Source organism: Terrapene carolina, unplaced genomic scaffold, assembly GCF_002925995.2.
Source record: "Terrapene carolina triunguis isolate 2854851 unplaced genomic scaffold, T_m_triunguis-2.0 Scaffold113, whole genome shotgun sequence".
Lineage (NCBI taxonomy): Eukaryota > Metazoa > Chordata > Testudines > Emydidae > Terrapene > Terrapene triunguis.
In genome coordinates, this window is record NW_020664464.1 from 18,646,471 (window position 1) to 18,670,155 (window position 23,685).

At 41.7% G+C, this 23,685-nt stretch overlaps 1 protein-coding gene across 1 annotated transcript in view; it reads left to right on the plus strand.

Moving 5' to 3' along the window:
* The window catches only part of LOC113406626 (BDNF/NT-3 growth factors receptor), a 118,899-nt gene that overhangs the window by 31,676 nt on the left and 63,538 nt on the right, over window positions 1-23,685 (plus strand). Inside the window, exon 3 of the mRNA XM_026652338.1 lies at window positions 18,980-19,110. Coding sequence (XP_026508123.1) covers window positions 18,980-19,110 — 131 coding nt within the window. The remainder of the gene's footprint in view (window positions 1-18,979; window positions 19,111-23,685) is intronic.

The following is a 23,685-nucleotide window of genomic DNA, read 5'->3' on the forward strand; positions in this document are numbered from 1 at the left end:
AATTTGTTAATCTCTAAGGTGCCACAAGGACTCCTCGTTGTTTTTACACATCTCTGTGTATCTGGGTTAACTCCCTGCATCCCAGAATGTTGTTAGAAGGTAGTGAGGGACTGTCTTTTTTAAGTGCTTATACATTTATTATCTTCAAACTAAATTTCTTCAGATAAGGCATCTGCCATCATCATAACCTAAGCTTGTGGCAAGTTTGAAGTTTTAAGGAAACTAATTTTGAGTTATCTGATAGCAAAAAATGCTATAACTATTGTTTTTTTACATTACAATAAATAAAAAAATGACAAAATGGAATTTTACCACACTTTCAAAATAAACCAAACCAAACAACAAATAACTTACATTTGGATTGGGGGGGGGGAAATTCCAGCAGGAGAAATGTCAGCCCAAAATATAAATGTTCTTAATTAATCCCTGAAATTAGGGCTCATAATGAAAATGCCTTCCATTCAGTTACTTTTACCACTATCATAACTCTATCATGCAGTATTTATATTGAGTCTCTGTGCAACATATTTGGTACACTCTATGGGAAAAATAGATTACACTTATCCTATAAGAGGCAAATATATTTTCTTGTGCTTGACTATTCAGTAATGCTGGGGTTTTTCCTTCTTGTCTGTATTGGCATTCTTTTCCTTAAGAGGAGAGGAAAGCACAATTCATTATTATCTATTTCTTCTTGTTTGCATTATATTAGCACCTTGAGGCCCCAACCAAGATCTGGGCCTCATTGTGTTAGGCATTATACTCACGTATACTAACAGGTAGTCCCTGCCTCAAAGAGCTTAAAAGCTAAGGCCCTGATCCTGCAGTCCTTTGCCCTCTGGCAGATTGTTGAGCCTGCATGCAACAAATTGCTGAATCAGGGCTGAATGGACAAGACAAAGGATGAGGGAAGGAAGATTTATTGTCCCCATTTTACAGATGGGGAACTGAGGCATGTAGAGGTTAAATGCCTTGCCCAAGGTCACACAGGAAATCTGTGGTAGACCCAGGAATTGAAGCCAGATCTCCTGATTTTCAATCCAGCACCTCAGCCAAAACCATCCTTCCACTCTGGTATAACATTCCCATTGGCCTCAAAAGCAGAAAGTTCTACCCAAGGAGATTTTCAGTTGAATTCTGCTGTTGATCAGTTTCTTTCTCACCAATAGGTGGAAACTGACATCCCGGTTTCTCAGGTGACACAAGGAACGATTCTGCCATCCCCAAGTGAGGCAGGAAAATCACCATACAGAACAAGGATTTTTCCATAAGAAACTGTACCATAGCAACTGAAAAGACCTTGAAGCACATGCTCACACTTTCTCTGCTTGTTGCAGCCTGTTCATTGATGCAACAGGATATCAGAAATGTGAAGACCTGTTTTTTCTTATTCCTTTGACGAGGATAATGAATGCTTTAACCGTTACTGCTTGATCATGATGAATTTATTGCAAAATTCTGTAATCTTTCCAGATCCATATCTAATGTCCAAGCCAACAGCCACCACTTGTGAACTAGCAAGTGTTGTCATGCTGCAGCTGAGCGGGAGGGGGGTTGAAGGAACTGAACCTGCCAAACCTCCATAAGAGTCACAGACTTTTGAAGATGTAGGATCAATAACCAAATGGGACGCAGAAGTGTTTCCATCAGGCAGGCAGTTGTGCCATGTGTCACGTCAAAAATAAAGCGTAGTCACTAAGAAGTTGTGAATAATAAGCTAGAAAAAGTTTCTGTGTTTTTTTCTACAACATCCTCCCCCCCAAAAATGGTTGCCCAGCATAAAAGAGAAGGTCAAGGCTGCAACAACAAGCAGCTATTACATTAGCTATGATGCAGGGAAATAGACAATTTCTTGTTGAATTATGGACAGTATTTAATCAGAGTGGTGTGCAAACTCACAGATTGGAGCTTTCTCTAGACAGATGTTTGGCCAGTTGCTGAGCAGCTGCTACAGGCTGTTCAAGATTAATGAATCTAAATTAACAGTATCTAAAATGCTTAAGTGGGAAAATGGGAGGAAATGTGATTAGTGCTACAAATCAACTGAGGTCCAGAGATTTCCTTTCTTTTGAACTGGAATGGCTTAGTCATCCTCTTTTCCCTTTTATCCAGGGTTCATGATACTTCACCCTTTCCATATTTAATCTTTCCTCTGCTTCCCTTTTTCAATCCCATCAGCCTTCAGCAATTCACCCTGACACTTCTCATTGCAGACACTAACCTGTGCTGAAAAGACTTCTCACTTTCCTGCCTGACCAATGACAAACCTCATATATCAATAACATGTGGTTAATTCCTTCTTTCTATTATTTCCTTTTGGCTCAAGGAAATAACTTCTCAAGGTAATCAGGATATTTTGTCTGCAGCAAGCTGCACCTCTTGTGATCCTTTGTTAGACTGGCCATTATGGGTCTCATCCAACTCCCACGGAGGTCAATGGAAAGATTCTCATTGATTTTAATGGAAATTGGATCAGGCTGTCTTACTAGAGATGGGTCTGAAGCACAGAAGTCCAGAATTGGAGATGAAGAGTTATGGGATATTCTGAGCTGGGTCTCTGAGTCTTGCCCATCTGTTCTTAGAATCAGATCACTTTCTTCTCAGTACCACAAAAATATATGCATTCTTCCCAGATTGCCTATAGCTACTCTGCTTGTGAGAAGCAAGACTACTTTTAAGAGAACTCTGGTCAACAATTTTGTTGAAAGAAAAGGAAGAGGTCCATCCACTGAGAAGATTCACCTCACCTGTAAGAAATGTGTCAAGGCTGAATTGTCACCATTGGAATGCAATTTATCATCTTCCCAGTTTCCGTAACAACAGGACTTTTTCAGAATCTGAAGCCTGAAGACTTACCACATTGGAATACTGTGAGAGAGAAGCATTCCAGGCACTTCTATTCAGAAATCTTGACTTGTTTACATTTACAAAGGTATGGAAGAGAAAATATATCAACAGTTTTTGGAGTTCTGGATGTATAATATTAACCCCCAAAGGCTTGTTTATTTCTTCCCAGAATGATATATAAAAGACTGTAAACCAACACCTGAATACTGGAATAAGAGAATAATGTTTCACAATTAACAAATCAACAGACTTAGCATGATATTCTTTGGATGCATGGCAGGTTTCTTTTTGTATGATACTCTGAATTTCTTAGTACTTTCAAGATTTGGGCCAGATTCTCCTGTCACAGACATGGAGGTAAATCTGGAATAACTCCAGATTTCAGTGGAAATTACTCCTGATTTACCCCATGTAATTGAGAACAGGATTGGGCCCTATCTTGTGTCAGATAACAGTGATGGAAATGTAAAAGGTAACAGTGTTGTAAAATCCTTTTGTAAGAGATATTTTGTTCTTCCATTTGTTCTTATTTCTGAATGTATTTTAATACATTTAAAACTTCTCTCCGAGGTCAGAAGAGCTACAAACATAAAAATGAATGAAACCATATACTGTAGCTTAGTATATGTTCAAACTTCTCTATGAAGGCATTGAAGTTAGTGGCACTTTACCAAGAAGGAATTTAAACCATTGTTTTGAAAACAGAATGTTATATAAGAGCTTCAAATTATTATAGTACTTAATACTTAGATCTTCAAAGCCCTGTATAAACATTGTCTAATTAACCCTCAAAAAAAACCCACCATCCTCCTGTCAGCTAAGTAAGCAACCATTATCATCCCCATTTTCCAGATGGGGAAAATGAGACATAGAAAGATTCACCCAAGGCTATATATGAGTCACTGGCAGAGTTGGTAATAGAACCTTGGAGTTATGACTCCAAATCCCCTGCTTTGTGTGTCTGTCTAGGCTTCTATACAGTCACAGTCAACAATATAGCTTCTCTATATTTTGTCTGTAAGGAAAATGCAAATTAGTAAATATTTTTGGATTTTGCATTTTTGAAACAGGAAGCTGAGTTACTATTCTTATGTCTAAGGAAATGTTTAAGGGAGCCAGTATGACCAAAACAATGATTATATCAACACACTAAACTATAGTTCAATTTTAAGATATGTTTGTGGAAGGACATTACAGAGACCACTTTAAATGGTCTGTAAATAGTTGTTTTAGCTTTTAACCCCTTCCCATTCTCTTTAAAACTCCTTCAGTAAGTTATGCAGACTAGACGCACAGCATGCCTAGGAATAGTTTGAGGTACATTCTGGTTGTTGGAGTATAAAAGATAAAATGAAGCGTCCGCTTCTTTATCATGTACTGCCATAAAAAGCATGCTAAATGGAGCAGCCTTTCCTGAGGCCAACTTCAAACTCCCCCTTTCTACTCCTGGTAACATTTGAAGGGGACAGGAGAGCCCTGAATCACTTATAAAGCTTTGTAAATGATTCTATTAATCTACCATGATGACACCTCTCTGTTAGACTGAATAATAACTAGGTGCTTCATTTACCTCAGTGTTTTGACTTAGTACAGTCTGTGTTCGCTATAAGTATGCAAATTCCATTTCCTTAGCTGCAAGTGCCAGTTCAGAGTGAATTATACCAAAAATCCAGCTGTTTTACTGGTAACAATAAAAACTACAGTACCTTATATTTCCCTTAGTGATAAACTCCCCCAATTGACTTGCATTACTCCTAACTGGTTACACATAACAGCTAGTTATTACTGTTTATGAAGTTACTGGTCCATAAAATGCCAGAACAAAGTAACTAAATATGGGGTAAAGGAACCCAGCTGGTACATATTGCTGTATGTAAGGGTTTTAAATTCAAAAGGATCAAGAGAGAAAGACCTACATCTGTACCCATTTGCTGTGCTTCCTGATTACAGAGACTTTAACTGTACTGTAATGTCATGCTGTACAACAGTTGTAGTGAGGCAGTGGAAGTATTAAAAACAACAGCAGCCATATAGATGATAGGCAGGAGAAGGTCTTCCCTGGTTCACACATTTTGCTCGCTTGAAGAGACCCAGGAGTCGCATTTACATTCAGTTGAGTCTGCACTGAGTGTTACAGAAGATTCAAGTGCAACTATTCTTCAGGAATGAAGAGTAAAAGGGAGAGAGGTGACTATGATTTATGGTCACACTGATGAAGCTTTTATAGACGATAATACATGTGTTCTGGCCATCACCATAAAATTAACTGTCCATAATTGGTCAGAGCTGCCAACTTAGCTTGCTTATGAGCGTAACACTTTCTTTTAGGTCATGTCCATTATATCGGCCTAGTAAGTCAGAGCTCGAGTAAAGTTCATTCAGCCATTCCTGCCATTCCTCTTTACATTTCCCCCTGTTTCACGTGCATGCTGACATTCAGGGAGGTCTCATATCCACATGGAGGTTGGATCTCTGTGCCTCCATGGATACATGCCTTGGGTGGACTGTGGCTGCAACGGTGGACTGCGGCTGTGGGTGGGCATGCATAGATAAAAAAATCTGATATTTTCCCTTTTTTTTTTTTTAACTGACCAGAACAAAACGCTCAGTGCTGTTTCTCTCAGTCTCTCTCTTTCTCTATCCCATGCTTCAGAAGTCTGTAACTGAGTTCATTATAGTGTGATAAATCAGCCAGCAAACTTGCATTATGGTGTGTTTGGGCAGCTCCTGCGCCTTAGTGACAGCTGCTTGGCACAGGATGTTGTAATTATCAACTCAAAAAAGAGATGCTTATAGGTGCTGAAAGCATAATGGCAGTGACTGAGCATGTCCTCAGCTTCCTCATGGGCCTCAGCTTCAAAAGTCCTGCTTAGGGGTTGGTTATATTGTTGGCTGTTGGCACCGTGGCTGTGGCAGGTCGCTGTCACTTTGGCACTTTAGAGAGCCGCTGTTCCCATAAAAGGCAATGGGCCTTTTTGTAATGTGTTAGCTGCTGACATATAACTGCTGCCACACAATTGGCATTTGTTAGTGCATTTGTGTTCATTCTCTTTTTCTAAAATAACGTTTTTTTAAGGGAGGATAAACATACCATACTTGCCAATGACTATTTTAAAAAAAACCTTATTAATCATATGTCTGAAGAAAAAATCCAGGAGACCATTCACTTGATCCCACACAAAATCACACTTCACACACTGTAGATAGTCCCATTGTGGGACCTGGTGAATGAAAGTGGCGGATAAGTGGTTAATGAGCCTCCTCTTACAAAAGCAGTCTAAAAGAGCTTGGCTTGTTGAGGCTAGCAAAATGAAGGCTGCGTGGGATATTATTGGTCTCTTTAAATACATCATGGGGGTAAACACCAAGGAGGGAGAAGAGCTTTGGAAGCTAAAGGTTGATGTTGGCACAAGAACAAATGGGTATAATCTAGCCATGAATAAATTTGGGCTGGAAATTAGGTTTCTAACCACCAGAGGAGTGAGGTTCTGGAGCAACCTTCCAATAGGAGTAGTGGGAGCAAACAACCTAATTGATTTTAAGATGGTGCTTGATACATTTATGAACAGGATTATGATGACGGGGTTGTCTAAAATAGAAAGGGACAGGACTGTCTGACCAAGGAGGTCCCTTCCAAGCCTATGTCCTAATGAATCAAAAAGACAATTTTGGAGTTCACAGAGCCTGAGTGGGACACTTCATTTACCAATGTACATGACCGTCTAAGCTTTTTGCCTCTGCTACCATACTTCACTTTAGTATCCATTGTGGACTACTCATAGTGTATAAAGTTTTATACGTGTGTCTTTGCAGGATCAAGGCTCAAATCTTTAATCATAATGTCTTTAAAGCGCCCCATGTATAAAGCATTTCAGTGTGAAATAAAGAAGCAGGCAGCAATCATGTTATAAGCCTGATGACCAGGAAATCAGAATTTCAGCCAAAGATTCAGGAAGCAGTGGCCAGAGCTAGACAGAACAGCAGATTTCCAAAACTCTTTTATAGGGGAGAAAGGTTAGTATTACATGGATGTGCTAAACCTTAGGGGCGGGGGGTGGAGGGGATGGAAAAAGCTTAGAATTTTCTCAAAAGAGACCTGTGGGAATTCCCTTCTATTCCCTATGTCAAGCTGCATCTCTGGGTTTCCTGTCTTCATCTGTGTGGCCAGGTTTTGTTTTCTCTTTGAATGGTCATGAACATAGTTACCTATCCAGATGCTATCAATGGAGACTCTGAAATCTTTTCAGGTATTTTAAAATCCTGCTGTGTGATAGTTTGGTTTAGTTTCCAGTCATGATCTAATCAAGGACTCAGTAGTGTATTTACACAAATTCCACAGTCAGGGGTAAGTGCAGTGTTACACCACCATACCTGCCTAAGCTCAGGCTTTGGGGAGATTTTTCAGACCATCAACACTGCTTCAACAATCTCAGAACTTCCAATGAGTATAAATCATCCTAGGCATAGAAATCTACTCACCTTTTTCACAAAGAACCTATAGGTTTTTATCATGCAAACAGTTAAACATTTTATAGTATCTTGATATTCATAGGCCACAAAACAACACCGGCAGTTAATGGAGCAGTATTCTTCAGCTGAATTTTTACATATCAAAGTATCATAGACATTCACTATATTATTTTAATTGAGAAGAACCAAGCATGTACTACATTCATATGGAAATGGAAGGGAAATCTTTACTACTGGGTATGTACAAAATCACAAAAGTGAAATCAATAAGTACATTAAAATCATTGAGGGGCTGATTCTGCAAATTCTTAGACCTGGTCTACATTTAGACTTGGGCTACAATAGGTTGACATAGCTGCGTTGGTCAAGAGCCTGAAAAAACCACACTCCTGAATGGCATAGCTATGCCAACCTAACCCGCACTGTAGATGCAGCTCTACTGATGGAAGAACGCATCCATTGATGGAGCCACTGTCACTCAAGGAGCTGGTATTCCTATATTGATGGGAAAATCCCTTCAGTCAGCGTAGACTGAATCTACACTACGGGATTATGCTGGCATAGCTATGGTGACCTAACTATGCTAGTATAGTCTCTGTAGTGTAGCCATACCCTTAGTCATGTTCAATCCTGCAAACCTTCACTTGATTTCAGCTAGAGGATCACATGAGCAAGGGTTGCAGGATAAGATCCTATGATTTCATATACACTAGGATAATTAAACGGTTACACTACGTTAATCTCTGCCTGCTTTGCAGTGTGTGCTAGATACACCTGGTGCAGTAGAGCAATAATTGAGAGTGTAATGTGTGTGTTCCTTGTACGTGCTGCCGGTTGAAGCTGCTTTTGTTTTCAGTAAGCGGTGGCATTCTGAAACTACATGAAGGGCCCCGAAGAAGCTACTATTTGGGGCACGTCGGTAGAGCCCGATGTTTCTTGCAAATGCAGAATAACATGAAATAAAATGAAAAACCACAATTAAAGTGACATAAAACGAGAAACTCACCCCACAGCAGCTGCTCCCTTGGCTCCTGTCAATAGGGCTGCGCCTGGCTCCCCATTCCAGTAGGCTGCATGATCTGGAAAAGTGATGAACCAGCCTGTCTAAGGAAAATAGAATCAATAAACAACAACAACAAAAACCTGCCGCTGGGAGTTTAACTGCTGAACGGGAGAAGAGTTCATAGAACCTGCATCCCAGGCACTGCATTTTTTTTTTATGGTTTCATCCATCATCCCTTCTGCTGAGGTCTTTATTACAGCCCTAGCATTAGAGTTAGCCCCTTGTTTGTCTCCAAAAGTGGAAAATGGGCTATCTTCTTTTTAATGAAACACACAAGTATTTTTGAAGGTCTTTCCCACTCTTACTCCATGTCGATGAGTGACTGTGGGGAGCTCTTCCTCCTGAATCTGATCACTAGGGGACCGGGGTGGTGGAAGGGCAGCCCTCCACTGATGGTGTATGTTAGGGATCAACCAGTTGAAGTGTGTGTCAGGGAGTGGAGGGGGAATGGTTCTCGCCTTGCAGTTGCCATTATTTATTTATCAGTCACAGAGGCTGGGGTATGATGGTTGTGGAACTGTTAGCCTGATGGGGCTCTCTTTTCCCTGGCCAAGCAGTGAAACACAACTGTTAGCCAAGGGAGATGACTTCTGTCTCTTTGTAATTCTTCTTCAGGAAGAACCCACCTCCCACATTAGAATGTCAACAGATAATATCAGCATTGCCTCCCAGCATTCCTCTATGCCTGACTGCAACCTGTGACAGTATCCATCCCAGGGAAAGGACAGGGACGGAATGATAAGAATGAGTAATCAAATAGCCATAATGTAGTTCAAATACAAGGAGTGCAGGGGGGAAAAAAACTCAGCCCATCCAATGACAGTTTGCCTGGAGTACCTCAAAGAAAATGGAGTTATGAAGTGTGAATCATATTATATTTTCCTAATAGGAGGCAGCAACTCAGCAGCAAAGGGACTAACCTAACAGCCAGCCTAGTGACTGAGACGTATTTAACCCTAGCTAATTGGATGGGAATTGTAAGAGTTCCTTCTGGGAAATGGGGTACAGATTATTAGGAGAAGTGGTGTATTATATTGTTTACAGGTAACCTGTAAGAGACTAGTCTGGGGTTCTATGGGCTGGCTTGATTCTACTGTGACTTTTCTGACATCTGAGATTTCTTAGATTGAGACTTCATGGGGCTGCGACAGTGAACTCAGAACTGGCCAGCAGACATAGCAGCTAGAGCTCAAAGACGTTTAGTAGCAGATTAGCTGATAGTGCTCTGTGGCGCCAATCCAGAAAAGTGCTTTAGCATGCGCTTAATTTTAAGCACATGCATAGTCTGATTGACTTCAAGTTAAGCATGTTTAAATACCTCACTGGATCAGGGCCTAAATTCAATTTTCAAGTTTCTTTTGTAAGTCATCTTTAAAGGTTGGAAGTAAATCCTGCTGTCCTACTTCATATGGAGGTACATAAAACAGTTCTCTGCACCTTTCAAAACCAAAGAGAAAAAAGAGAGCAGAGACAACTATAGTGTAAATGGAGCAGCCTTTCTGACTTTTGTAGAGTTGCACCCACTTACACCAGGCCTGAATTTGGCCCAATGTTCCTGAATTTATGAAGCTGTCTTCATTTCCTTCTCCTCAAAGTTGGGGGTGCCTGTGTTTAGTGAGACCAAACATATAAGAGAGAATCCTCACTTCTGAAAACTAAGAGAGAAAAGAGTTAATAGTTTGAAGCCAGTGTATTTATTAGACCAGAGATTGGCAACCTTTGGCACGTGGCCCATCAGGGAAAGCTCCTGGTGGGCCGGGACGGCGGCCAGCACATCCATGGGCCCACGCCGCTTCCCGCCGCCCCCATTGGCCTGGAACAGCAAACCGCGGCCAGTGGAAGCTGCGATTGGCCGAACCTGTGGACGCTGCAGGTAAACAAACCGTCCCAGCCCACCAGCGGATTTCCCTGACGGGACATGTGCCAAAGGTTGCCGATCCCTGTATTAGACTTTCTCCCCCGCTGGCTTCCGTCATACAAGATATGCTGCGTGATACATTCTCATTCTTCCCTGTGTGCAGCACAATAGATCCCTAAAGATTAGTATTGTGCTGAGGCAGAAGATTTCCTGATCTGATCTGAAAGAAGGGAGGGAAGAGAAGGATGGTGATGGTAAGTGAGATTTGTCTCACACCAATTAACTTACATGTGCAAGAGTGATTGAATTAGCCACAATGAAATAATACCAGCAGTCATTTTGCACAGCGACTCACACACAATAGCATTGAGACTTTACAATCAGTCATTTGTTGAAAGAAAGCATCTGCTGCTATGTAGCATATTAAACATATAGCTGCATAGATACACCCACAAAGGTAAGGAGTGGTTGGAACCCAGCATGATTGTTTGCTTAGAGCTGATTTACCACACTGTATCTGAAAAGTGTTAGTAAGCTTTAAAAATCAAGCAAGAGAGGAGAGTGACACAATGTCTGCAATCTGCTTGGAACATGGTGAGCCAAATTTGGCTCTCCATTTCACTGATACATTCCAGTTGTTTTAGACCAGGGATCGCCAACCTTTGGCACACGGCCCATCAGGGAAATCTGCTGGCGGGCCGGGACAGTTTGTTTACCTGCAGCGTCCGCAGGTTCAGCTGATCACAGCTTCCACTGGCCACGGTTCACCGTTCCAGGCCAATGGGGGCTGTGGGAAGCGGCGTGGGCCCATGGATGTGCTGGCCGCCGCTTCCCGCACCCCCCATAGGCCAAATGAAATAAATACCAGAGGGGGAACACATGCAAAATCCTACACAACCCGTGCAAGGAACAGTAACTAATCCAACAGTTCTCAAATATAAACCTTAAAAGACAACAACCACTGAGTCTCACCTAGAGAGAGGCCACCAATATGCTCTAGTAAATGTCTTTACCTTAGCTGTCAGCTCTTGAATACAGAGGTCAAGAGCCTAGCCCACTAAAACCTCAGAGGTGAGATCCATAATCAAGAACCGTTTCTCAAAGAGTGCAGTGCTGCATCTCTATGCCAGCATAATGTCCTGTGGAAGCTGTGGGTTCTAAAGGAAGGTCACAGGAAGATTTAAGTCTAGTGCAATTGGAAAGACTTAAATTCAGATCAGATGCAGTCCTGACACTAGCCTGTTTGTCCACTTCTCCCACAAATATCTCTGCACCTTCTTACATGCTGCCCATTACGCATGGAAGACCCTTCCTCAACTAAGCCATAAAATCCCTCCCCAAGACCCACTTCTGCTGTGACAGCTACAAGAAATCAGCCAACTAAGGAGGGCCAAGGTGATGGTCAATTGGGGCAGCTGATACTATTTATTTCTTCACAAAATAATACCTCCATCAAGTTGTGTGTTAAGCCAGCTATGTGACTGTGCAAACATTACCTTCAGTCTCTCTCACCTCCTATTATTTTCTATGCTCATTGGGGATTAGATCGGGTTCCCATTGTAATCAATGGCAAAAGTCCCATTGACTTCATTGGTGATGGCTCATGCCCTGGTTGCATCTTGGTTCAAATTAGATTGCAATCTTGTTGGGACAAAGACTGTTTTTACCTCTGTGTTTGTACAATGCCTGGAACAACAGGGCTCCAATCCAGATTGGTGTTTTGGGTGGTAATATAAATATTAAACAATAATAGTACAGGAACAGTAATAATAATTAGTACAAGTGATAAATAATAAATAGGTGGAGGGGACAAAAACAGAAACAGAAAGAAAAGAAATGCAAACTCAGGGATGAGCTAAGATTTCTGCTTCAAGACACTGCCAGCTCTGTAAAGAAAGGTAAAACAGCCAGTCAATGTCCAAGTGCAGCAAAGTGCTTAGCTACACTAAATTGGTGTGTGAATGCCTGTGGGTGGGGCTAAGTCTTCCACTTTGCCTAAAGCAGTGAGAACCCTAGAGCTGGTGCTGCCTCAGAATCAGGAGGTCATCAGGCTAGATGCTCTACCTCTACCCTATCCACAATGATTTTGTAGCCCCTCATTACAGGATTATCTCTGAAATCCAACCCTGTTGTTGGTGAGTGACACGTGCTATTCAAGTTTGGGAAGTTGTCAGATCAAATCAATCCAATCCAGTCATTTATACCTACTAATTCTGAGTCTGCCTCAAATGGCAAAAGAGGGTTGAGGGCAGCGCCTTGAAATATCTCATTGCACAATAGTTGTTGCAAAGAAGTTTTTGTAAAATATCTTTCTAACATTGCATAGCCTGTCACAAATAATTCTTATCAGCCATTGTTTCCCACTTATAGTCTTAACCAAATATGTTAAAACATTTCCTTACTCTGTTATTTTAAAGCATTATAGGGCTAAATTCTGTTTTTAATTACAGATGTAATTGATTTCACTGGAGATACTCCAGATTTACACGGATGCCGAATTTGAGAGACTGTATCCTGGAAAGCAGTGACTCTAAAAAGGATATAGGGGTCAAATAGGACAAGCAAGTTAACATAAGTTCCCAATACAACAGTGTGGCAAAAAGGGCTAATGTGATCCTTGAATGTAAAATGTGAGTAGTGGGTGGGAGTAGGGAAGTGATTGTACCTTTGTACATAGCTTTGGCGAGACTGATATAGGCATACTGCATCCAGTTCTGGTGCCCACCCTTTGAAAAAAAGAAGAGCTTTAAAATGATTCTGGAGAAACTGCCTTACAGTGAGAGACTTAAAGAAGTCAACCCGTTTAGCAAAAAAGAAAATGATAGGTGACTTGATTACAATGTGTGAAGTACCTTCACAGGGAGAAAATACTGACCACTTAAAGGGCTCTTTAGCAGAGAAAGGCATAATAAGGACCAATGGATGAAAGTTAAATTCAGACAAATTCAAATTAGAAATAACACACAATTTTTTAACAGCGAGGGTGATTGGCTATTGAACAAACTGCCAAAGGAAGTGGTGCATTCTCCATTTCATGGTGTCTTCAGATCAAGACTGGATGCCTTTCTAGAAGATATGCATTAGTCAAACACAAGTTATTGGGTTCAATACAGGGGAAACTGGCTGAAATTCTGTGGACTGTGTAATACAGGGGTCAGACTAGATAATCTAATGAATCCCTTCTGGCCTTAAAATCTATACAACTATATCTATACAACCTATCTCTCTCTTGGCAAAATCTAAGTAAAAGACATTTTATTTGCTGCTGCTTTTGACTGTTAAAATAGATGTTATTAAATTTTAATATTTTGTATTGCAAAGTGTCCTGCAATCCATGGGTGAAAAAATCCTGACCCAGTTCAAGTTCAGTGAAGTTCAGTCAACTTCAGTCAAGCCAGGATTTCATCCCAGTGTGTGAAGGATGCTGTGTAAGGATTCTGTAAGCTCTTACTACCAAGAATAGACTACCTGAGGTACAAAACACCAGGCTCAGTGGGAGTATTTGTAGGGTGAGGCCTTCAATGCATCTTTTAAAATATGACTTCCTGAGTGTAACATATTTAGCTGAATAACTGTAAGGGGCCTAATTCTCTCTATTGTCAATGAGAGTTACACATGTGCTTGGAGATGAGAATAGCTCCTTTCATGTAGAATTCTCTATTGATATCAATGGGAGCTCTCTGTTTCTTCTCCAATTCACCACATCCTCCTCCAATTTACTACTCCCCTGTTTTAATTAGAGGGGGCTATAATTTTACACTGCTACCTGTTTTGAACAATTTGTTTTGTCTGGTTTATCTTGAACTTTACATTTTATCTCTAATTTTTCCCTAAAGTATTTTGACTCATATTAGCTCTTCCAATCTTGTTGCTGTAGTGAAATGAGACCTTTTTCACCAGTATAGGGGAGATTTTTAAAGTCTCAATTGCCATACCTCCCATTCAAAGTCAATGGGAGTTGAGTACCTGTGCCTTTATAAACCTACCCCTAAATAATTCCTGAGTAACAACACTAAGAGCAGAATTTGACTCTAAAGTTTTTGGTATATCTCCTTCTAGAGTCTCCTCCCACCCAAGTCAATGGCAGCATGATTGGGCCCTGTGTTTGCTAACTGGATTTTTCCTCAGCTCAAATTTCTGTCACATCATATTGTATATATTTGATTTATGTGTGTTGTTCTTATATTTAATCTGTGCCCACTTAGTCACATTCACTGCCATTTTGTATTTATTTAGCACTCCATTTTGCACAGAAAGGTAACTGTGATAGATACAATGTGACAAGTTGCAAATACGTATTCTGTGCAGAACTATTTTTCTGCAGTTGACATACAGGGCTTTGGAATGATGGGATGCTGTGTTTTGCATTTGACAGTTTGTTATGGGACAAGTCATTTACCCAATAGTTATTTTATATAAGAGTATTTTGCTGTAGCTGTGAGTTCTCTGTAAAGCAATATTTAACAATTCTTATTTATTTTACTCTCCATTGTGATGTCCTCTTAGAAACTTGACAATAAAATCTCTTCACCATTGGGTCAAACACTGATGCTTCTCTGTGTTTCAAATGGAGATGAAAAGAACAAAGTTAAAATGTCTCATTTGTTTATCAGCAATCCCTCTGTGATAATATTAAAAGGAACGCAGTGAAAGTTTTGCTGTTAACTTCAATGGGGCCAGGATTTCCCCTACATTCTCTGCCTAACAACAGTTACTAGGTGGGACACGCATTTTAAAAAATGTGATATGTGGTAAGTGGATCTGACCTGTCCCTCTCATCCATGAAAGGAAATGAGAGAGTCCTTAATGATATGTGGGGGGGAGAGGGAGAGGAAGACCCAAAAGGAAGTGAAATGGTTGACCGGGAACCAATGCTATGACACGAGGAATTTTCAAGCCCCTTCCCGATGAAAGATGGAGCAGCTGGTCACAGTCCTTCAGAGTCCTGAATGTGGCAATAATATCATTATTTGGCAAGTGCAAGATCCCTGAGCTGATAAAGGTTCTGAAGAGTCTTTTCTAGTCTGTCTAGTAGCTCTTAAAGTGCTTCAGATCCCTCCAATGCCACCTTAGCCACTGCCATACTAATATTCAAGAAAACTGTTGTGGAGTAAAAGACCCAATATCTCAGATGAAGAGAGAATCCAGCCTCTTATCAATATCTGAAACGTTCCTTGAGATCACCCCTTCCCCAGCCTCCTCAGAATCTCCTTATCAGCTGGCACAAAGGGGACTGTGGCCTGGTCTCTCTGACCACAATTGGACCACTCCCCAACCAAACCATATGATGTCAATGTATTAACTCTCCTCAACCTTTTTTAATACCAACCGTTGGGAACTGTACAAATAATGACTGAAGAGTTTTGAACTGCATCATTTCCAAAATATCCCTATATCATGAGCAGTAATTGAAGACTTCTGTTAGTGGCAAGGGACTGTTTACTCAATCAATTATTTCCCAGTTTGAAGTAGCTGAATTGGAACGGGAACAATTAATAAAAGGCAAAGAAAGCAGAGCAATTAGAGCCAACAGGATGTGAACTCTTAGGCTATTGCTGCATACCTCAGGCATGTTGTGAACCACAAAGCCTAAGTCATGCACTGGTGGCCCAGGAATGTGCACCCTATTTCGGCATGGTGCTTAATTTCTATTTGAAACATGCTCCACGTTTGCTGAATTTGGGCCTCTCTCCAAGACACTTGACTGCAGTCCAGACTCGATATTTATTTTGTGGTGAATACTTAATAATATGAATAGAGATGAATGTAAGACAGTAAATACAGGTTTGCATCTGTCAGGGGAGGGTTTGGGCCTGGCTCTTGTTATAACTTTCTATCATCCTTTATTTTTAAAAAATCCCAATGGTGGGGAGGACATGAAAATAAAGGGCTAGATCCTCAGATGGTTTAAATTGCCAAAGCTCCAGCGATTTCAATGTCAACATACCAATTTACAGCACTTGAGGACCAGGACCAAAAAAATCTATGTCAAACAGTAACACCACACTTTAAAGGACTCACTGATAAAGGGATTTGAGACCAGAGTCTCACAGAAATGGAATCCTTTGGTACAATGCACTACCATCATGAGAAAACAGGGAGCCATTCCTAGCTTGCGTCAGCAGTGTTCAACCTGTGGTCTGGCCCTGGAAGCTTGACATGGTGGCTGTCAAGGGTGACAGCTAGGAAGAAAACGTGTATTTGATTATGAATGGGAAGTGTGCTCCTTGAGCCGCACCCTGTGATTTTTAATCTGAAATGTCTGAATCAGCCCTGTTGATATGAGGAGGAAGGAGAGGACACCTGGAGCAGCCCTGGTGTGGGCCCAGGGGGGTCTGAGCATCTTCCTTCCCTATTGTGGTTGCTCAGAAGGTTCCCTTTGGCCATCAGCTACGCTGCATGAGAGGAAAGTAGTTCTGGCTACTCTGTTGTTGCTTCCCTGACAGGCTGTGGAAGCCCGAGAGAGTGCTTTACTGGCACTACCTGACCCCAGAGGATGGCTCTCCTCACCCACACCAAGAAACCCAGGAGAGGAGGAAAAACAGTCGAAGCTGAGAACCAACAACCAGTTATGGGTCCCAGATTCTCTGCTCCAGTACAGCCTAAGGACTGCTCTAACTTTCCCCAGCTGTCTATGGTGCCTTAGAGACCATATGCCGGCTGAGGATAGCTGGAATGCAGACCATACCAATCACTCCTATACATAACCCATGCACTAGGAGCTGTCAGAAGGGAGGTGAAAGAGTCAAATATGCTGACTCTGTGCCTACTGGGGTCTCCCCCATACTGAGGGAATCCCCATCAGGGGATTGTAAGTGGCTTCTCTTCCCTTTGCATCACAAATGGAGTGGAGCATGATGGAGAATATGCCCTAAAATCTTAATTGGGGCTCCCTGACCTTTATGAAATAACATATTTGGTGCTCAAGCAGGAAAGGTTGGGCACCACTGGCTTGTAGGAACCTATTGGTGGTAGGGCAGGAGAAGCCATGAGTTCCCTGCATTTCTTGCTTTATATATGGGGATTGGGACTTTTGAAGTGCCAGGGCATGAGAATCCTGGCTTGTATCATGGGCTCTTTTCCACACCGTGAACTCCTTCTCGTGCTTCCTAGTGAGTTGCAGCCAGCACTCATGGAGACACTCTTCACAGGCTTGCTCTTGTCTCTGGCAGACGAGCCACGGAGGAGGCACAGGTGGCCCTGGGGCTCTATGCTGGATTATTTCAGCATCAAACTGAAATATGAATACAATATTTGTATGCAGTATGCAAGGGTCAGCATCTACTGTGTGTGGCATATATGTCCATTTCCCCTCACGCTGTGGCTGCTTTCTCCTTGTGTCCTAACACTGAGGAAGAACAGGGGCATGTGGGTTTTTTCACTAGTATCCATCGGAGCACATCCCTGAGCAGCCTATGGCTGTGTAAATAGGCTGTTTTCTAGAGAACTTTGCTCCCATTCTGTAACATCTGAATGGGCGGGTACTGGGTCAGAGAGTGGTCTGTAAACTTAAATTATCCAAAGCTCACTGTAACTTTCCTGTGTATTGATTCAACAAACTGGATGCAATTACATGTACAGTTTAGGTGAGATTCACCCGTGTGCAAACAGCCTGCAAGAGGCCTATGCACCACTTAGGTCCCATTTACTTTTCAGGTCTTAATTAGGACTGAAGTGGTGCATAGGCTTTGTGTTGGCTGTCCACAGAGGGGTGAATTTCAATGTCTGTGAAACCAAATAAATGGGGCAAATTCACCAGTACACTTTGGCTGCTTTGTGCCACTCCAGCAACACAAAGCAGCTGGAAACGCAACTTAATTGACCAGTTAAACTGGGCTTTCAGCTGCTTTATGTAGCTAGCACAGTGCAAAGTTGCCAGAGTATACCAGTAAATCTGGTTCAGTATTTTTAAATACTAAATCCTTTAATTAAAGTTTGCGTTCAAAAGGATAGAGTAAAAAATATGCTTAAGGGCTTTATGAATTGGTCCATTAGTAGTGAGTTCTTTCAGCAGATATTTGAAAGGTTCTATCAGCAACATTGACTAAAACCTTGGTCCATCTTGTGTTATTTTTTTCTTTTACCTTCGAGCAACAGTGTAAATCATATTTGTGAGAATGAAATATCTGCCTTATCCCAGCTGTAGCATGAAACAGACAGAGCAAGTAGCAGTTTAATTTAAGATGAACAAGCGATAAGCAGAGAGCCAGGGAGTAGATTGGATTTAATTAAAAGAGGGCATACTTTATCTTCTTGGATTATGTGAATGTTTTATTTTGTTTCCTCCCTCTCCCTCCTCCCCAAATTTTTCTTTGGAGCTGAATGAAAAGGATCAGCTGCTGTTAGAGAAATAAAAATGGAAGTGGTATGAGAGAAGCTTCATCTACTTCCTGCATTTTTTTCCTTTGTTTTTACTTGTGGGAAAGCAATATTCACTCTCATATTCAGAGGAGTCATCCAAGTCTACTGATGAAAACCCCTCTCCTGATGACTGCCAGGGTCTCAGTGCCATGTCTTGTAAAGCAAATAAACTGTGCCCTCTCTATAACTATATTAACACACTTCTTACAGTGATCTGGCTGATGACAGAACTCTAATGACATCTATGGCATTCTTTCCGCTATATGCCCAGTACTGTACAGGAAAACCCTCCCCCTCCATAGTGTACCTATGCATCTGGGCACCCTCCCACCCTTTCCCCCAAATTCACTTCTAACATGCATTTTATGTTCCCTTTACAGTTGTTCAGCACATCAAACGACACAATATTGTTCTAAAAAGAGAGCTGGGAGAAGGAGCCTTTGGGAAAGTCTTCTTGGCCGAGTGCTATAACCTTTCTCCAGAGCAGGACAAGATCTTGGTGGCGGTGAAGGTAAGAGAGTCTAGAATTTCCATTGTTAATTCATGGTTTCAACTAATGCTGTTTTATTTGTAAATGATCCTGTTTGCCTGTTCAGTAAGCCCTGTGTAACTCCTGTGATATATGTGCAAGGGCTCACGAGGCTGATGGACTGTCAAGAGAATATGATATTTGATCTGGCTGTGGATTATAAAATGAGAGCTGAGTTTCATAAAGAAAAGGGGGGGAAATGACAGTGTCACAATGGGGCAAAATCTTTTATGGTCTATCTGAAATACGAGGAATGAAAAATAATGGCAGAAGTGTCATTAAAAATACATGGGGGCTCATGTTCGTATGTCTAAAAAACCCCTAAACTATAACCAGCTACATTACTAGGTTACACATGTAACTGCTAGTCAACAAAGAGCTATTCACAAAGGTTCATGTGGTTCTTAGTCAACTGCCAACATTTTACAATATCATTTCCTGGCCTAAGCTTTTGGGTAGAATTGTGGTGTGCTCTTAAGCCGCTGCTATGTTCAAATCCAGAAGTGACTGCATTTCAGTGCTGGAAGGGTAATTCTTGGTTATAGGACTCCATTCTGCCCTTCCAAACAAAAACCAATGAGAGGAGGAAAACTAAGGAGAAAGCATCAATAACTATGAAGCTGCTGATATCTGGAATTATTCTCCCCTTAGAGGGGAGGAAGAGTTTATCAGCATCACAGAAAGGACCGAACTCCACTCGTGCTCCAGAGGGAAATAAGGGGACATCCCCACTGAGATTGGGGCATCTGTACAGTAGCTAGGCTACTCTACAGGCACTTTCCTGCCAAGCAGCGGAGCTCCTGAGGGCGGTTCCCAATCCCAACTGTGGATGTACAGTAGAAAACATAGTTAACTAATCCTCACTAATTTCCACTCCACATTTTGGAGTCTGCTGGGGGCATCTTGTGAAAAAGGCAGTTCCTCTCCTCCCACTCCCCACCTTTGTCCTACCAAAACACACAAGGGTCTGAATGTGAAAAGTAAAAGCCCCATTAAAGTCATTGGGACTATTCATTAACATAAGTTTTTGCAGAGCTGAGCCCTGAGTTAGGGAACAGAAACAATACCACGTAACCCATCTGACCATTCACAACGAAACAACTATGTGCACATTTTGAATATTCATGATCCGTCCATAGAGTAAAACATCCCAGCAGACCTTCTTCATGTAAATGTAAACAACAAATAGATTTGAGTAACTTGCAATGTAGGAGCAGGAAAGGAGGCTAGATTTGTCAAACGAATAATTTCTTGCAAACATTCTCTGAGTTTGCCAAGCTCACGGGTCTATGAAAGCTTGCAGGTCTTTCCAGTAGTTTAATAAAATTGATGGGAAAAAAGAAAATGTAGCCCTGAAAGGATATATCAGAGGCAGGGAGGAAGTGAGGGGTTAGAGATTACAACCTTTGGCTAAGTGAATAATAACAACAATGCATAGCTTTTATATAGCACTTTTCATTCATTGTTTTGTGGAAGAGATGAGATTGTTTTCTGACCAATTGATTAATAAATCTACACTTCCTCTCTTTTCCCTCACTTAGCAGTGAAGTGGCATAATCAGCACCTTTCCATTGTCTTACTCCCTTTGTCAGTCCTGAACGAATGGAGTCCAAAAGGGAGTCACTTCAGGTGCTGTTTAGATGCTGCCTGCCCACTCCCTTCTGTGTTGCTCTTTCTCACTGCAGCTCACAATGGCTTTGAGGGACAGCTGTCTCCATGGATTAACAGACACGATTCTGTCAGTTCACAGCACCAGGACTGGTACAAGTCCTCATCACAATCTATACTTAGGGTAGTGCTTATTAGCCATCTGACTGATAACCAAGGAAAAAATCTAAGCCTCATGTTCCATGGCATAAACTACTATCTAACTGAACTATTTGGAAGAAATTTCCTTTTTTGGGCAGGCTATTCCCTAACTGCCCATTTGGGGGTTCTTACTCCTTTATCTGAATTAGCCAAAACTGCCTGCTGTCAAAGAGAATGTTGGACTAAGGGGTCCAAAGTTTTCACCCAGTATGGCAATTCGTGTGTTCCTATTAGGGTGACCACTTTACTTCTGTACGTACGATAGAACAAGGTCCTGCTCCCACTGAAGTCAATGGTAAAACGCCCATTGATTTAAATGGGAGCAGGATTGGGCTCCAAGGGAAATGTATCTTGGGGCAAGGTTCAAAGTACAATTATGGTATTTCTACCTTTCAGAGTTGTGAATAATTTAGAAGGATTTCACATCAGTAAACCTAGGAAAACCCCCTTGGGACTGAGAACAAACTAAAAATGTTCCTGTGAAAAAGCTTCTACCATCATAATTGAAGTGCATATTTGGTGACAAATATGTCTATCTCTGGAGGATTTAGGCAGCAAAGAAGCTGAGCAAGTTGGCCCAGGGGTGAGCATCTTCTCACCTATGTGAAATTATTGTCAGAGCTTCTTTTCATTCATTGGAGGCTCCTCTGGATCTTTGACATGCCTTCTGCTGGTTGCTGGGCAACCGTAACAGCATTGTGCATGCATGTTAAGAAATTGCTGTTATTGTGCCTTATAGAAGGAATTGGGCCTGACTCAAAATACAGCACTTTCCTTTTGGGTGGACAGATATTTTAAAGTTTTATATTGATTCAGCAAATGATTTCAGAGCTAAGAGATTCAGAAAAACCTGGTTGTAGATAAAATCATATAAACATCCAAATATCTGTGCATCTTCCATTGAAAATAATACTATTTTTTGAGCCAGTTAGGTTTCATATATTTTGACTTCTAGGTTTTTTGGACAGTGCACTGTGTACAGGAACTCATTCTGTGTGCCAGATCCTATGCACAAAAGACTTAAGTGAGCTGTAAATGGTGCATAAGCCTTGTACGAGCCCTCTGTACATGGGTGGGCTATTTGCTGCAAGGCAGTTCCAGAGGGTTTGGTGAGTGGATGGAGGAATAGTCACATGCCCCCTGTATGCCACGTTGCCACTCCAAACCACTACTGCAGACTTAGGGTTGCAGTACCCTCATATGCCACTGTCATGGGAACAGATCCATGGGCATAGTCTTGGATTCACTTGACCCCACTAGAGTCAGATGCAGGGAATTCCTGTGGAGCACAAGTCTGCAGCTGCTTCCTGGTCCTCCTGAACCCATAGGGGTGGAAAGGGAACACATGCCTCATATTATTTTGAGCAGCTGAATGTTTAAGTCTTGATCCTGATCTCAGAAACTCAGATGCACCTCACATATATTTTAGGCTATGAGCTAGTGATGTGATTCCTCTGTTTGTGTGCATGTCCTTGTGCGCTCTCTCATTAAGACTCAGGCGGGGTTGTATTTGGAATGGCTAAGCCATGCCTCTGCTGCCACTACCGTGGCTATCCTGCTATTTATACAAGCTAGCACAAGTATGTGTACACAAGCTGGGGAATCACACCCCTAGCTCGTAGTGTAAATGTAGCCTTAGAGAGTCAGCTGCGTAAGTGGAGTAGCTGATTTTATGACACAAGTGCCTGCTATTTCTGATATCAGGATTGAATCATATAGATGCCAATTTGCTTGTAGATTTCTGTTCCAGTTAGAGAAATTCTGCCTGTACAATACACAGAACCACAAACACAACACAAAAGAAATGTGAGGATTTTCAGCTCATCAGATCTACCCAGTTCAGAGAGGTTTTTAAATCAAACCAGACTTTGTAGTAAATACATGACTTAGCTTGTTGCATGGCATGGGGAGGGACGGTGAACCCAGTTAAGAGTGATAAGAATCTAATGGTGAAAGCTCAGTGCACTGTGAAGGAAACATATCTATAGAATTTTGTTATTAATAACATTAATAGTAATAATAATTATAATGATAGCCAAACCCTCCAGTCCTTGCTTATGGGTAACCCCTGTTCCCCCTGCTTTTGTGGGCATACATTATAGCTCCACTGCATAGTGATGCAGAGTGGGGGAGGATACCAGAAGTCCTTGTAACAGGTTCTGCACCGTGCACCATGGACCACAGACCCAGAAGGGCAATTTCCAAGCTGTTTCATGAATGAGGGCTTGGGTTGGGCTAGGGGAAGGGAACAGTGTGGCCAGTGGAACCATGACTGAACAGACTTTTATCTGTGACAATTCAGGGTGCAGCAGATGTGGGGCTTTTGCAACAGCCATGGAGCAGCTCTGCTGTCTGTGGGGAAAGCTCCCTTCTTCCCTGGTTGACTTCAGGGGAAGTTTTGCTTGCAGAGATTTGGCCCCTTTGTCACTAATAATGAATACATCTTTGTCTCAAATTCTTTAAGACTCTCCTGTTTCCCCGCTACAGTGAGAACAAGTCAAATGCAGTATTCTGTGTCATTTGCATGTAAATTCTGTTTGCTTATTAATTTTTGCTCACCACCAGTATCTCCATGCACAAGTGTCAGCTCTCTCTAATGCAGTAAAGTTATTGTGCGTGCTACATGGGGGGAAACATGAGGGGCAAGTTGGGGAGAAGTTCAAGCAACCCCCATGGTAGCAGAAACTCTCAACAGTCTACCCAGGTTTTAGGCCATTATTCATTCTGCTGGTTGACGGAAAATGTGTA